Source organism: Meleagris gallopavo, chromosome 28 (assembly GCF_905368555.1).
Source record: "Meleagris gallopavo chromosome 28, MGAL_WU_HG_1.1, whole genome shotgun sequence".
Lineage (NCBI taxonomy): Eukaryota > Metazoa > Chordata > Aves > Galliformes > Phasianidae > Meleagris > Meleagris gallopavo.
This window is the reverse complement of record NC_139431.1, coordinates 464,263-479,760: the sequence shown is the minus strand read 5'-3', so window position 1 is coordinate 479,760 and position 15,498 is coordinate 464,263. Positions and strand designations below refer to the sequence as shown.

The 15,498-nt window shown below is 49.2% G+C and overlaps 1 protein-coding gene across 8 annotated transcripts; it reads right to left on the bottom strand.

Annotated features, from left to right (window-relative positions):
* Window positions 1-367: 367 nt before the first annotated feature.
* Window positions 368-15,248, bottom strand: LOC100545138 (zinc finger CCCH domain-containing protein 11A). Of its 8 annotated transcripts, none has more exons than XM_085210660.1 (18): window positions 15,096-15,248; window positions 12,519-12,574; window positions 11,299-11,751; window positions 10,826-11,022; window positions 10,505-10,624; window positions 9,911-10,034; window positions 9,271-9,474; window positions 8,652-8,768; window positions 8,082-8,162; window positions 7,535-7,645; window positions 6,770-6,832; window positions 6,439-6,522; window positions 5,430-5,927; window positions 4,782-4,855; window positions 4,040-4,184; window positions 3,139-3,302; window positions 2,724-2,791; window positions 368-2,032 (listed from the first exon to the last, which is right to left on the bottom strand). In XM_085210660.1, exons 4-18 carry the CDS (start codon window positions 10,877-10,879, stop codon window positions 1,768-1,770), a joined length of 2,172 nt encoding a protein of 723 aa, XP_085066786.1. In that variant the 5' UTR covers window positions 10,880-11,022; window positions 11,299-11,751; window positions 12,519-12,574; window positions 15,096-15,248; the 3' UTR covers window positions 368-1,767. The 8 variants fall into 8 exon arrangements, with proteins under 8 accessions (XP_085066786.1, XP_085066788.1, XP_085066787.1 ...); XM_085210662.1 differs by having other exon boundaries at window positions 11,299-11,351; XM_085210661.1 differs by having other exon boundaries at window positions 15,115-15,238.
* Window positions 15,249-15,498: the final 250 nt, after the last annotated feature.

Below are 15,498 nucleotides of genomic sequence, written 5' to 3'. Positions count from 1 at the left end.
GCTCATACCCATAACTCAACTGCAGGCTTCACCTGGCTGTGGTCCTGAGCATGCTGGGCTGCCTGGCACGGCTCTCAGCAGCACAGCTCTGTGAATCCCTCCCAGTCCCCACAGTTCAATTATTTCTCCGAGAGATTCACACTGCACAGAATGTGCCACAGCCAATAGCAGCTGAAGGCTTTAGAACCAAATAAGTGAGAGAAGGTGCTGCCAAAGCTCCTTTCTTTCCACGGAGCAGTAATAACACAGCAGTAACCCTGGTGGCAGCAGCACAGCTGGGAAATCAGAAAGCGAGGGGATGTTGGATGAGCACCATCCCTGGTTGCCCTCCTGCACCATCTGAGAGCTGCAGACAGACGTACAGCACTGCTGTCCTGTGCCAGCTTTATTTAAAAACACAGCCAAGAGCCGCTGGCGCAAACAGAGGAGCCTGACTACGTTCATACAATATCTTAAATAGAAGGCAAATATAAAACGAAAGGATAAAATATTTACAGTAACAATAATGGCATACACAAAATGGGCAGAGTCCCACCCGGAGGCGAAGGCTGACAGCAGAAAATCACAAAATCTTCTGCCGACTCACAGCGTGACCACGGCATCCTTCAGCCAGCCCAGGGCTGCACTGCACCCACAGCGCTGCCCTCAAGCCCAGCACGGCTGCACTCTGCTCACGGCGAGCTGAGCCATCGCTGCGGGGCATCAAAGCACACGTGTTGTCTTACAGAAATAAAGTATTTACAATAAACTCAACGACTGATACTCCTCTGCCGGCAGCAAACGCCTGGGGGCCCCTACGGCATCACACGTCACAGTAGGAAAAGCCTAAAGTTCTGCTACAAGATAAGAAAATAATTCCGAAGTATCTGCTAGGGAAAACGCTGAGCAGAGGCAGGGCACACAGCACAGCCATCCCGGACGTCCCTGCAGGGTCACAGCCGCGCCCAGTGCTGCAGCAGCTCCAGCCCCAGCACAGGGAGCCGCCCTGGCAGCCCCGAGGCGCTGCAACCGATCCTCAACAGCCCCGCCTGCCGCGGACCAGAGGAATACAGAGTGCTCGCCCCAGCATCCCGTTCCTACCAGAACGCCTTGGAAGTACGGTAAAAGAAAGAGGGAGTGAGAGTAATGCAGTGCAGCGTGCAGCTCGACTGCTCACACCGATGCTGTATCACCGCTGAGAACTGGAAGGGAGGGGCGGACCCCCCATCCTTGGTGGCACATTTGGTCCAAAATACCAGAATAATTCTGCTCCCTCCCACCCCTCCGCTGTCATTAAGTTGCCTTAAGGGATTCCAGTCAAAACAAAAGCATACACAAACAAAACAAGAGCTGGCAGAACTCCAGGCTAGACACAGCAACTGCCCAAGAAATCGGAACACCAAAGCTTCCAGCTGCACCCAACGCTGAACGTGGCCAAGGAGGAGGAAGGAAGAAGCTTTAGGTCTAAGCCTTCAGAGCATCACTGAATCAGTAGATCAATTCACAGCACACAGACGGACGTCCTCCTGGGCTGAGTCACAGAACTGCTTTCTCCTCTTGCTGCTGAGAGGAGCCAACCAGGATCAGGGAATGGGTGCACGGGACCTCAACTCTGACCAGCAGGAAAACTCAGGACAATGGAATGCAGACTGCCAATTTCTACCAGTTCAACTGTGCTTTAAGACTCATTGTGAAGCCTCCTTCAGAAAAAGTATCACCCTGGGGTATCCAACAACAAAAAAAAGTTTCAATTTTTTTTTTTATATATATACCATAAGACTGTGCAGTTCAACTGTCAATCATCTCAGAAAGTTCAAGAAGGAGGTCATCCTCATCCTTCCCTGGGTCCAAGTCAATTTCTGCTTCCAGTTTCCCTCCTGAGATTTCCCAGATTAGCTTTTCAAAGTCATCTTCTACAGATAAGGGCGCCTTCCCAGCCCCCGTGGAGCTCAGCTGCTGAGCTTTGGCCGCCGATTGTGAAGAAGCTGAAGCTGAACTCGAGTCCTCCAACTGCTCCACAGAGTCTGCTTGGCTTCCCAGATGCAGTTCAAGGCTTGGGAGAACAAGGAAGAGAACAATCATTACACAACATTTCTCAGCTGGAGATACATTTTCTGCTGACCAGCACTTAAAGCCAGTTACCCCTCCTGCACCTCACACACAGGGACTGCAGTCGTTAACCAGGCTGCCTGCAGAGCCCATACGCTGACAAGGTTCCTTTTCAGTGTGGGGATTTATCTGTGAGAACACTGCGACTGAGGGCCAGCAAACACAGCTCCACTTCTGTAGCCAGAGATGCTCTGCCACCTTCGTTAGACTGACTGGAAAAGCGTTAAGTCAACCTCTGCAAATATATTTCCTAATTTAGTTCTGCCCAGTGTGCTCAGCAGAGTTTGCTCTCAAGTCCAAGGAGCTGATTTCCATCCATCACCTCTCTCTGCTCTCTCAAAAGATCTGTCTTAGTGTTTGTTGGCTGAGTGGCATTCTTGAGGACCAACACGTGTAGGACAACTCACTCATCACTTCACCTCACGGTCACTCGGGCATTCAGAAACCCAAGAACACACTGGAGAGCTGCACCAACTTGCAGCATTTTAAGAAAATCATCTAAATAAACATCTCTGCTAGTTGCTAGAAAGTTATTTGAGATGACTTATTCTTTTACTGGATTTTGTCATTCTTTATCTCAACCCCATTATCCTTCCCACATTGGCTGCTTAAGAAAAAGAAGTTGTGGTTGTCACCTGCTGGGGGGTTTCTCTACGCCAGGCTTGGTGAGCAGGCCGTCCTCTGGCAGGGCTGGAGCAGCAGTCTGGGAAGAAGCAAGACAGAGCCAATGATTCCTCAGGAGACCCTTCCTCCAGTGCTTCTCCTTCAGCACTGCTGAGCCTTAACCCAACACAGAGCTCCTGAGGGATGTTAAACCACCACGTGAAAGCTGAGCACCTCGGGTCTTTTTAACACACAGCATTAATGGACAAAGTCCTCCACACCACAGAGGACTCGCAGGACTGCAGAGCACTGTGTGCACTGCCATCCATCCAGCATCCTGCACACAGCGACTGCTTTGGAAGAAAGCCTGCAGAACGTTTCAGTTCTCCACACCTTACAGCAGTTGTATCTCAGTGTACGTTTGAGTGACGCTTCCCCCCTCCTTACCAAAGCTGCTTTTTTAGCTGGAGGCTCCTCAGGTTCAGTGCTACTCAGAGGTTTCACGGCTGCCACAGCAGAGGGAGAGATCTCAGCAGCCTTCCGCTTCAGTGCCCGCTTCGTGGGGGTGCTGGCTTTGCTGTCTGAAGCCTTCGCACTCACCTTGCACTTGGCTACAGTAAGAGGAAGAGAAAGCTGGTACAACTGTGCCTCGAGAGAAGTCCAGGCTCTCCTATCGTTCCCACAGCCCTTACACACCGTTAAATATATCTGGCCACCAAAGTTACACTGCTCTTTCCTCAGTTCTCAGCGATATCTTTCACACTGCCTACCAACAGTCTGAGCAAAGGAACAAAGAAACTGCGCAGCTACACCAAATAACAATAATCCCAGGAGAAAGCAATATTTTCTAAGACACTCTATGAAGTCCAACAAAATTCACAAATACGGACTACTTGTGTATTTAAAGTCTCAGTCCCTCTAGAGAAAGGAAAAAGCAGCAGCTATAACAGACATGAGGGTGGAACCAGACGCTGTGCAAACCACAGCAGACCACAGAATGCATTCAGCTGTTCATCACGTGTGCAAGTCTGCAGTTGCAGTGCCATTGTGTCTCTCCCATTCTCAAGCTGAAGCCTGGCTGGAAGGAACACAGGTGAACTAAGAAAATAAGCATTTCCCCTCCTAGCACGAAGCAGTGGCAAGCACCCACCATGAGAACTGCCCTCGTATCCCTTTACTTCTGAGGACCACCTCACACCCAACGGTTTTCTGTTCCTGAGGTTGGTCTGATGGTTTCCCTGGCAATACAGTCTCCCATCTTCCTGAGATTCCACCGATGTCTTTGCAAGCTGATAAGCTGACCCTGAAGCCAGGGTGGATTCAGGGCTGCTGAGCTCTGGACTCTTACCTTTGACTGTTTCTTCAGCAGCAAATGGCAAAGCAGCCACTTCCTTCCTCAGCTTATCTGGTTGCCTCAGTTGCGGCTTCTCCTTTATTGTCCCCTCAAGGCTCTTCACTTGAGCTTTAGAATTTGGTGTGCTCTGATCCAAGGGCTAAAAAGAAATAACGTGCAAAGTAAGAACACCAGGGAGAATGTATCAAGAAAATCAGATTGGCAATATTTCCAAAATGGCTCCAGCAGTACATTGCTATCACTCGGGTCACTGACATTTCCTTCCATACATGTCTGCCTACAAGATCCATGCTTTGCTGTGAAAACACTGTTTCAGAACTGTGCAATTCACAACAAAGCAAGCTTCTTTAAATCAGCACAGTGCTGTAGCTGTTACCTGCCACATTCTTTTCGAGCAACAGAAAGTCATTCCTGTTCCCCTATGCAGCATCCACCTGCACGCTGCTTTCCTTGAACACGAAGCCATGGCCTTTTTGTATCCAATGCCCTCCTCAACAACCTCACAAGTTGTACCTGGTGCCAGCAGGGTTACTGCCTCATTGCCAGCTACAATCAGATTAACTCAGAGCTTGAGAACAATGCTGTCTGGAAAAGCTACTGGAAGTGGCAGGATTGAAACTTTGGTGAAGAGCTGCAGCAAAGGCAGGAAGGTAGGAATGGTGGCACACGGTGAGCAGTAAGACATGGCAACACGTTAAGGAATTGTGTCATGTGTCCATCTTCAGAAGGGACTCACCTCTGCAGGTGCAGAAACAGCTTTGGGAGAAGCCCTGCTCAATTCCACAGACTTCTTCTCTTCTCTTCCAGGTGCTTTAAAACAAGGAAAAAAAAAAAAACAACTTGGTCAACAGCAAGGATATAAAGAAACCTGAGTGCCCACGTTTCCTCCATGTGCTTGTTTCCTCACACCCAATAACAAGGCACAGAGAGGCAACAACACGCAGACTATACGGCATACAAGCTCTTACCTCCTTCCTGCACTGCTCTTCACAAAGCCTCTGTCGCCTCCCCAGTCAATAACTCACCCTCCTGACCTTTCTGACAGAGGTTGGCCCCCACAATGAGTCAATCCGTGCTTTACAAACACATTTACATAATAAGCAACACGTGCCAAAGAGGAAGGTAACCCTGGACTCAACACAGAACACTGCACACCAAAAACAGACGGCAGGAAAAAGAAGTACAAGAGAAATTGAACTATGAAGCCTCACAGCGAGTCAATTTTCCAGAGGAAAATGCAGGCAGACACCACGGATTTAATGGAAAAATATACGGATAAAGGCACTTGACTTTGCATTTTGTTAAAAAAAAAAAAAAGCCATGGGAATTCTGAGCAAACTCAAGTTGCTTGACAGGGGAAGCAGACAGCGAAGCACCTCGTTACCTGCAAGCTTTGTGATCCGCAACAACTTCCTCCCTGCAGGGGCAGGCCCAGGCTGCGCTGCTGCAGCTGAAACGTTTTCCCCACTCTGTTGCATCCGCAGAGCTTTCTCCTGCTTGATTTCTTCCAAGGTTTTAATATGCACTTCTTCCAAAGGCTTGGTTTTACGTGCTGGCTCTTCCAGTTTCACTTTACCAGGCACAGATGGAGGGAGAATTCTCTGCTTCTTGCGCTCACCCTCAGCTCTCTTCTCAGTAAGCAACTCTTCTCCTTTTTGCTTCTCTTCTTCCAGTCGCTTGTGTTTCCTTTCAGCCAGGGCTTCCGAGAAGGTTTTGATGCGAACTGCAGGGGAAGGCCTCACCCCTGAGCTGGGATCCTCCACCTTACAGCACCCCTCTGCCTGGGGGGCAGCTGGGCTTTCTCCTCGCTGATTAGCTCTCTCAAGACGGATCTCTTCCAGCGTTTTCACGTGGATCTCTCCTGCTGGCTTGGCACCCTTCTCTGTCATCATCAAGCAAGGAGAAGCATAAAGATTAAAAGAGAGTCCAAAGAGAGCTCCAAAATCTGTCATAATGTTACAGAATACGAGTGTTCACAACAACGCATCATAGGACAGCTTCACTCTGCACTGAAGTTTTCTCTTCTAAGCCACCTGTCCTATTTGGAAAACCAGTCCCTTTTTTCCCCTTTCAAATTAATGTTTAGGGCTCTATGGAAGTGGTCTAAGTTCATTAAAAGGAAAAAGGGGAAAAAATATCTAGTTATTACCCATTGAGCACTAGCTTGTCCCAGTCTCTCCTTCAGAGACTTCATGCCTTGAGCCACAGAACAGAACAAACCAGGGTTGCTGTGTAAATTCCAGCTCTGGGCTCATGTTTCAAAACAGGGCAGGAAAAATAACTATAAACCCCAGTGATGAAGACCTCAGGAAGTGTGCAAAGACAGCACTCCCAGGAAAGAACAAGCAGAAAGCCCAGAGCAATCTGTGCAGCAAACCCAGATGCTCGTTTACCTCTCCTTGGTGCTCTGTCAACCTCGATCTTCTTCCCCAGCCTTTCTGCAAGGCTGCGCTTCAGCGGAAGGCCGCTCACATCAGCTAGAGAGAAAACAACAACACTGCTAAGGTAATTTCTTGGGAGGAAGATTTTAGAACAGTCAACCACAAACTTCAGTTCTTCCAAGTGTATTTTCTCAAATTCACCTTTCAGCTGCTCAGTTCTGTACCATTTCTACAGTCAGCACAGATCCATGACACACTTTCCTCTCTTGTACTTCAGCAACGCCCTCTGATGCAGTCAGTTTAGATGGAGGCACCCAAACCACAGCTCACAAGCAGCCCTTACCTACAGAGGCTTTCCGTTTTCCAGGTTTCTCAGCAATATTCAATCGAATCACAGGCTCCTCCCCTAAAACAAAGTACAGTTTGCTTATTTCACAGAAACCAGCAGCCAACAGAATTACTGTCCTGTTAGCTCAATTCCCACAAAAAAAAAAAAAAAAACCACCACCACCCAAAAGACACAGTTTTGACAGCCTTGACACAAAATAATATTGCAACTGTAATGCACTCAGAGTAAGTCTCAGTTGCTTCATTCCTCACTTTCAATTCCTCGGCTTCTTCAGTGGCTCCAAAGCTCTTTGTGTAGCACCACCTTCTGGGGCTCTTCCCTCTCATTTCTGAGTTACTCTGCTCGAGTTGGCTCCTGAGCTGCACACTGACAATTACTACACCATTAGCCCGCTGCTGAGCTTCACCTGAGCACTAATTCTGTCACTGCTGTCAGCTCATTAGCTCATTAACAAACACCACTCAAGTTCAGGAGCACGGCAGGCACAGGGTCAGTGCCTCTGGGAGGCTGCAGGTTAGCAGTAACACACAGCTCACCACGAGGTTCACAGAAGTTGCTTCATGATCCCTTACTACAACAGAACAGACAGAGCACCTACAAGTGCCAACCTTCCCAACACAACCACGGACTTTTGGTATAAAAGCATCTTTTGAATACAAAAAGCAACGTCAGCAGACTGACATGGCCCAACTACCTTAATTGTTATTTACCCAGTCCATTTAGGAGCCATGAAATGGAAACAAAGGTACTCATCATTACCTTGCTTTGCAGACAGTGTCACAGTTCTGACCACTGTCCTCACATTCTCCTTCTCTGGCACAGGAACAGCCCGAGATTGGAGCGGATGAGCAGGAACTCCTGAAGGCCCTTCTGATCAAAGTGAGCAAAGTGTTTACAAGAAGAGAAAAGGCACTGCCAACAACCAAAACAGACCTGACAGAACCATCACAAAACATTTGTTACTTGTTACTGTCAAATATGCAACAACAGTGCATGTAAAGAAGAGGTGAATAATTTGCCTCCAGTTTGCTCTTGGAATTCCCATCTAGAAGAGCAGCTGTCTGGACTTAAAACAACACGTCGCATGCTGAAGTAAATTGATACCCCCAGCTAAAAATGGAAGCCTATCTCTCATGCAGCTCCCAGCCATCAGCAACTGCTATTCCAAACTCAGCAGTGCAAGAAAAAGGTTCACTTCTGTGAATGGCTCCATTCCCCAACACATCGCCAGCTATCCAGGTATAATCAGAAGGAAAAAAAAGGGGAGAAAACAAACAGAAAGATAAAGTAGGGCATATTGACTCACCACTTTGTTTTTTTATTTTTTCCTTTTGTTTCTTCAATTTGATTTCTTCAAGTGTTTTTATTCCAAAATTCAAACTGTCATCTGGGAACACAAAGCAGTTAATGAGACTGAGGGACAGAGGGACACGCTGAGGGACATGCAAACTGCCTCGTGCTCAGAAGCATTCATAAGAAACCCTGTCAGCTCTCCCCAGAGGTAAGAGCACCATGGAATTGATGCCTACTGCCCTCCTTTCATCCTTCTGAATACAAAAAGTAGGCTTTATCCCTTATTTTAACCCACCTACATGACATTAGATTTCTCTATCAGCAAATGTGGCTTTCACCAGTGATAGAAAAGATGTACAGACACTTAAACTCCATGCTGTGGCCTTGTCTTGCTCTAATGAAGTAAACAAAGGAGTTTACCTTTCCAATCTGAAAGGCACATGAAATTATGGGGTAGGAACAAGATCATGGGAACAGCTGAGTCCATTCAGCAGCCCTGTATTCTGTTGTGTTTGCACAATAAATTGCTTTGGAGTTAATTGGCAAGTTCTTCGGATTCATCCTACCAGAGGTGTTGGAATACCTTGTTTTGTATCAGCATTAGATTTCCTAGTGGAAATTATCCGCAATCCGTTGTGGTTTTCTTCAGCTGGTTGCTGGACAGGTGTTTTTGTTTCCTCTCCCTCCTCAGAAAGCTGGTCTGTACAGGGAAAGAAGTCAGCCTCTTCAGTTATGCAGTAGGAATTCAATCAGATTTCTAATGTTTCTGTAGCTCATACAATGACACTTCAGCCCACAGTTAATATTCTTAAGTACAAACATAAATGATTACAGAAGGGCTCCCTATTTAAGCAGCTATACTGACCTGGTGAACCCATAGAAGCAGCCTAAGTGAATAGAGTAACTAGTGGAGAACTGGAAAAAGCATTTAGGGCTCCAGACTCTCCACGTGGCTTTAACCAGTGTCTCTGTCCCTCTTCTGACAGAACAGAGAAAACTCTCCCCTGGCTTAAGGCAGAGGTCCACACTGCAGACCAGCAGCAGCAGGAGTGGCTCTGAGCTTCCCTCCTGCATTGCAATTCCTGCTCACTGCTGCCAGGCACACCCCAGTGAGCTGCTGCCCCATCCTCACCAGCCTGCAGGTGTTCTAGAGCCATAGAACACAAACCTTCAAGATCAAAAGCAGCAGCAACCACACTCACCATCATCATCTTCATCATCATCTGCAGCATTGATTACAACTGGAGGATGCGTAGGGCTCGGGACATTTTCTGAGTTTTCCACTTTCATCACTCCCCTCAGCTGTGGGGAGGGATTGGACTGCACAGAAAGCTTGCTCTGCTGCAGCGTTATCTGAGCTGCCTTCAGGTCATCGTCTGCAGACTCCGGTGGACTTGGCAGCGTAGCTACAGGAAGGAGAGGACCATCAGGAATTTAAAACTTTGACCCCAACCTTACAACCACTGCACAGAGATGGCAGGCAAGGCTGACAACCCGCACAGATAAGAGCTGAGTCTCCAGTTGCCCATCCAATCACTGGCTACTCTGTGAAAGAATTCCTTCCCTCCCCCCCCCCCCCCCACAACATTCACCTCCCTAACACCACTAAAAGCTTAAATGCAGGAAAACAACCTGCAAGGGAACGGTCACAGGAGCAGAGAGAAGCTGAGCATGAAAGAAAAAACTGAAATATCAGAAGCACACACAGTTCAGCTCTGCACCTATCAGTGCGCTTCTTCCTGCACTCACAAATGAATGTTACCTGGCATCCTTCACAACACCACGCGCACCCATGAGTAACACTCAGAGTTGATCCTTCATACTTAGAAAAGACAAACTCACTTTTGCTTGGTGGTAAGAAGAGCCCATCGACATAACGTCCCTTGGTGTGATGAAAGGCACAGTTGGATTTCTGGCAGCCTCCCGGCTGGTTCTCCCAGAAGCAGGGAATCTCACTGCGCTTTTTCTGAAGATACAAAGGGAGAAAAGCTGCTGGTAACGTGCACCTGAGGTTTGTAGAGGGAGACTGAGCTCCAGATCACGCCTCTGAGCAGACTGTCACAAAGCAGCACTCAAACACCACTCTGAGGAGTGCACAGGCTGTGAGCACGGGGCTCGCTGAGCTCCTAGCATTCCATGGGAGAGGACACCAGTCTAGAAGGGGCTAAACTAACACACCTAGCAGAACGCCTGTCTGATTGATGTGGTTCTTTAGATCTGTTGAGAGAATACTGTTGGTGTCTACTGCAAGAGCTTCCTGCTAAGATATACCAAAGACATTGAGTTCTCTTCCCTCTACTTCCTCCCAGCTCCCTCTTAACAACAGGAACCCCCATCATTTCAAAGCAAACGAATCTAATCTGCAAAAGCCCATTCAGCCCACCTAAAGCAATGAGAAGATGTTTTGGTGATGAATTCTGAGGAGCCAACACTCACATCGATCTCCATGTGCCTGAACCTGCAGACATTCCTGAAGCAGCGGCCCTCCTTCCACAGTGTGCAGATGGTTTCGTTGCCCAGAGCAGCTTCGCAGTGCCGGAAGGGACAGCTGTCTCCCTGTAACCCAACGGAAACAAAGAGAGGGAAATGAAAAAGTACAGCCTGAGAACTGGCCATGCTTTTAGCTCGCTGTTAGCTGAATGCACAAAGCAATTAGTTGTTAAGTTGGCCAAAGATCAGTAATGCCTCTACCTACTCCGCTCCATCCTCTTAAGAACTGAAAGAAAGAAAAATGAAGGAAAAGAAGCCCAAGCAGACCTTGTTACAGGTGGAGTAGAAGTAGAAATAGCAATCATCTCCTTGCTTCGACATGCTGGACGAGTCTCAGAAGCAGCTCAGGTCTCAAGGATCTCTGTGCAGGTCTTCTGTGCTCTCTCAAAGAGCTGGCTCGTGCTTCCTTGGACTGAACGCCTTCTACTGCCTGGATCAGCGAAATCTTCTTTTTGAAAGGAACCCTAAGCAAAATGCCAACAAGTGGAAAACAATGAGGAATACACACCTTTCCAGCTTTCTGCTGTCCATTAAGTTAGTCTCTCGGAAGCAGCTGTTTCAAAACATTGCCCTCCTCAACACTGGTCAAACTGCAGTGACACCGCCCTGACTCACACGGAGCCCCTGGAGTGCAACTGCAAGCCCACAAACAGAGCCCCTCCTTCAACACCACGAGTGTCACTCAGTCAGCAACCCCCAACACATCTGTGCGACCGCTGCAGATCTTCAAGCTCACCCACCTGGACAACCTCAGCAAAGACAGCGATCTTCAAAGCCTTCCAGTTAACTTCTCCTGTAGGCCGAACCAACACTGAATCCGTGAATTAATAATAAAGGGGTAGAAAGAATTTTCCTCCTCACTTTGCCAAGGGAACCTCTCATCCACAAGTCAAACACGGGATGTGCTCTTAAACATCTTACAACTAATGGAGGAAGCGAGTCCATTGGAATGCTCTCAGAGCGGAGGCAGCCAGGGTTAGTGAGCTCTTCGAGGAAAAAAAAAAGGAAAAAAGGGAAAAAAAAAAAAAGAAAAAACCCAGTGCACTTAAAGGCGAACTCGTGACTCAAAGCGGCTGCAAAAATGAGGCTCCGTCTTCCACAGCCGGACAATTTTTTTTTTTTTTTAATTATATTATATTTTTAAAATTTAAAATTCTGTAAGTTGGAATTTCTGGTCTTCAAGATTTCTTCACCTATTAAGAAAACACAAAAACCTTCCCCCGTCTTTATTACCTGTACAGCAAAAGCATGCCAGTGCGCATCAATACACGGATACACACAGGTGTGAGCGGCAGAACCCAGCAAGAGCAGCAGCAATAGCAGGGATGTGGGGCCGCCTGCTCCTCTCACCTGGAGGGAAGCAGCCACAAAGAGAGGAGCCGCACCGCGGCCGGTGGGAAACGCCTGTGGGACTGGTGCTGGCACACAAACACACGTGCATGCACATGGTGTACGGGGCTCTGCGCACACAGACAGGCTGCATGCTCCACGCAGGGAGCAGCGACAGCAGGCTGAGGGAACAGCAAGCGGCGAGGAGGGGAAGGCTGACTTTGGGAACGGCGTGGCTGCACGATACGGAGCATCTTCAATTGGTCTGGGCTTTGTAAGGAATCGGATCTCGGGCGCAGCAGTGCTGCGGGTTTGCCAGCACGCGCTGCTCCCTCACCGCAGCCACCGCTCACAGCGCGGGGAAAGCAGCTCGGCTCAGCTGCACGGAGCTGCAGCACCTCCTGCTCAGCCACAAGAAGGGTTTGGGTTGGTTGGTTGTTTTTTTCTGATGGGAAATCAAATACTTTGATCTTTTACTTGTTTTAAAGTTATTCAATGCCGTAAAACCTGCAACCAGGCCAGACAGAAGTTCAAATTAAAGTGATTCTGAACTCTTTCATTAAAGTGCTGCACATTTCTGTGCAAAGGATTTCCGACAATCAATAAGGAAAGGTTGGAACCTTTTACTCACACAAACACTAGGGAATTTTCCAGGAAATATTTTTTTGGCAGGGAATTTTCCCAAATCTAAAATAAAGAGAGGAGAAGTCGGGTTCTCAGTCAGTTGCTGGCTTGACTGCGTGACAAAGGGAATAAAAACAGCAGTTAAGGGCAAAGATTCCTTCTCCAGAACTGATAGGAATGCTCCCTTTTGACCTTTAGCACCTTCACAACCAGATTCATCTCACGCAGATTCCCATAGGCACCTGCTCCTAACAACCTCAGTGCTGCCCAGCACAGAGCTGGGCACAAACACGTCTCTGGATTCTGCTCTGTGGAACTTTTAAATTCCTCCCATAACAAAAACTACCGAAATGCGAAGAAAGGGAGGAGGAGGAAGAGGAAAACAATTTGCAACTGGAAGGGATCCAGACTCAGGAGCAGGAAGAAACCACAACCAGAAATATCCCACAGCCCTCCACTCCCTACAAGCCCTTCCATTTTAAAACAGGATAACCCCAAACACATCTGTTAGCACAGCAGCCCGAACACCAACCAAGCACTGAGCCCTGGGAGCCTGTGCACAACGAGTAACTCTGGAGCACTCAGCACGTCTCTCAGCAGTTTGCTTCACCTTTCTAAAGACCCCCAGAATTCTCCTCCAGAATGCCAGTCAAGTTTTTATATCAAGAGATTTCAAGTTTGTTCTGTACAAAAGAATTCCAGCTACACTGAGGTCACAGCAGCTGGGACTCAGTGCACACACACACGGCCCAGCCCTTGCCAAAAGAAGACAGGTAGCACAAAGGAAGCATCTCATTTCTTTGCATCTCGCCTTCCTGAGCGCCAAACAACACCGTCTATTCCCTGCTCTTGCTTTCCAGTTTGCTGTCCTGCAGAGAACAGCAAGAAGGGAAGAGGATTTTTTTGTGCTTCAACTAATATGTTAGAAGAAGATGACCACATTTACCCAGCTGTATTTGTTGTTGTTTATCTCCAGCACGAAGTATTTCACTCAGAAAGTCTCTGCTGCCACTCACCCACCTGCAGACCCAAAGCACAGCACTTGGCACCTCGCAGGGCTGTGAGGGGCAGGAAAGGCTGCACACCATTGTGCTGAGGGCCAAAGAGAAGGGTCAGACAACAGAAGTGTTTGTCTGAATTCCTGACATGAAAGCACTTCTGAAAGTATTGCTTTCATGAAGAAAACTCCCTCTGCCTTTTCCAGATGCTCCGGGCTCACACTCTGGAGTCTGTGCTCTTCTTCCAGGCAACACAGTCTGTTCAATGAAGTCGTGCCCCCCACCTTGCACAGCAACAACAGGCATGAGCACAGCACACCATGTGGAGGCAGGACCTACAAATCCCAGTCCTCAACAGATTTTTAGGAAGTACCAATTTTTAATGGAGTTGCTCTCTCCTAGCCCACAACTCCTTTTTTCCCTACACTGATATTGAGCAGCTCTCTGTCCCCTTCCTCCTTAGTGCCTGACCAGGTGCTGGGAACCTCCTCCAGATGAAGGATACTATGAAGCTGCTGCTTCTCTCAGCAGAGAGAACACACTCATTCCTTTTTTATTTCTGAAATCACTGCTGGGTTCTGGCAGCAATTAACTAAGAGAGTAAGGATGATTCATCATCCTCACTGAAACACCATATGAAGTCTCAAAAAATAACCAACTTCCCCTGGAAACAGCCATTTGAGATGGGAAGGGAGAGCAGGAGGAACTCTGCCCCAGACAAACCTTTCTGCTGACGCACCTTCCAGCCACCATTTGGCAACCAACCCAACTCAAACGCTCAGCCCGAGGCCTGTCCAATTCACACACAGCACAGTGGTGGTTCTGACATGGGCTTCCAAGCCAACTACCCTCAGAATATCCTGTCTTTTTTCAGGATGAAATAACACAGAGCTGCGCTTTCCAAGAAAGGCCCAGAGCCCGCTCAGAGCACAGGTCTGCTAAGGAGCATTAGGCCGAACAATCCCACCTCTGCAGTGGCTCTGTGAGGTCACCTCACACATCACACGCTTCCACCAAACCGGAGGAAACAGGCATCTCTTAATCCCAATCGTTAAGAAACAAACACAAAAGTTTGGTTTTAAGCAAACTAAAGGAGAAATTACGGCAACAACCGAGTGCACCCAGAGTTAGTCGGACCCTGAAGCTCTATGGGGGAACGGAGGGGCGATCTGTCAATCACGGCACACTCCCCACAGGCACTGCTGCAAAAGGAAGGCAGGACGCTGTAACTCCGCAGGGCCAGAAGCGGGATTTTCAGTCTAACCAACGGCCCTCCCTAACGGGCTCTGCCTCTGTCCGGACGCACAGAGCCCCGTGGGAACGGCGAAGCGCGGGGACGGGCGAGGAGCAGCGCGGGGCCGAGAGGAACCCGGCCCGAGCTGGGCGGGGAAGCCGCTCGCCCCGAGAAGCCGAGGAACGCCTCGCCGCACCGCCCGGCGGGGAAGGGCGCCCGTCGGGAGGCTCAGGGCCGCGGCCTGGCGGCACCCGGCGCGATGCGGCCTGCTTCCCCCGGCGGGAGCGGAGGGGACCCGGGCCGGGCGGAGGCCTTTCCCCGCCCCCTGCGGTCTACGAGCGGCTATAGTTACCGGCGAGCAGGGACTTTACCGAACCCCAGGGACCGCGGCCGCCGCTCTATCTCCCCGCTCCGCTGGGGCCGCCGCTCGGGCCGTCGCCTTTCCCCTACTGCCAGCCTCAAATATGGCGTCCGACATACGGGTACCTCGGCACCCCCGTAACCAAGATGGCGGCCGACGCGGCTTCACTTACATCCGCTTCCGCCCGCTGGAGCGAGCGGCAACGGAGCTGTGCGCAGGCGCAGAATGAGCGCGGCCCCGCCCACCGCGGCCTCGCGCCGGAAGTGGGGCGGGGGGGGCTGTCACTTCCGCCAGGGGCCGCCCCCTTTTCCGGTGTGGTGCGGTGGGTTTTGCTGCCTTAACGCCAGGCGAGCTGTTTAAGTCTTTGGTATCAAAGTTATAAACATTCACACAA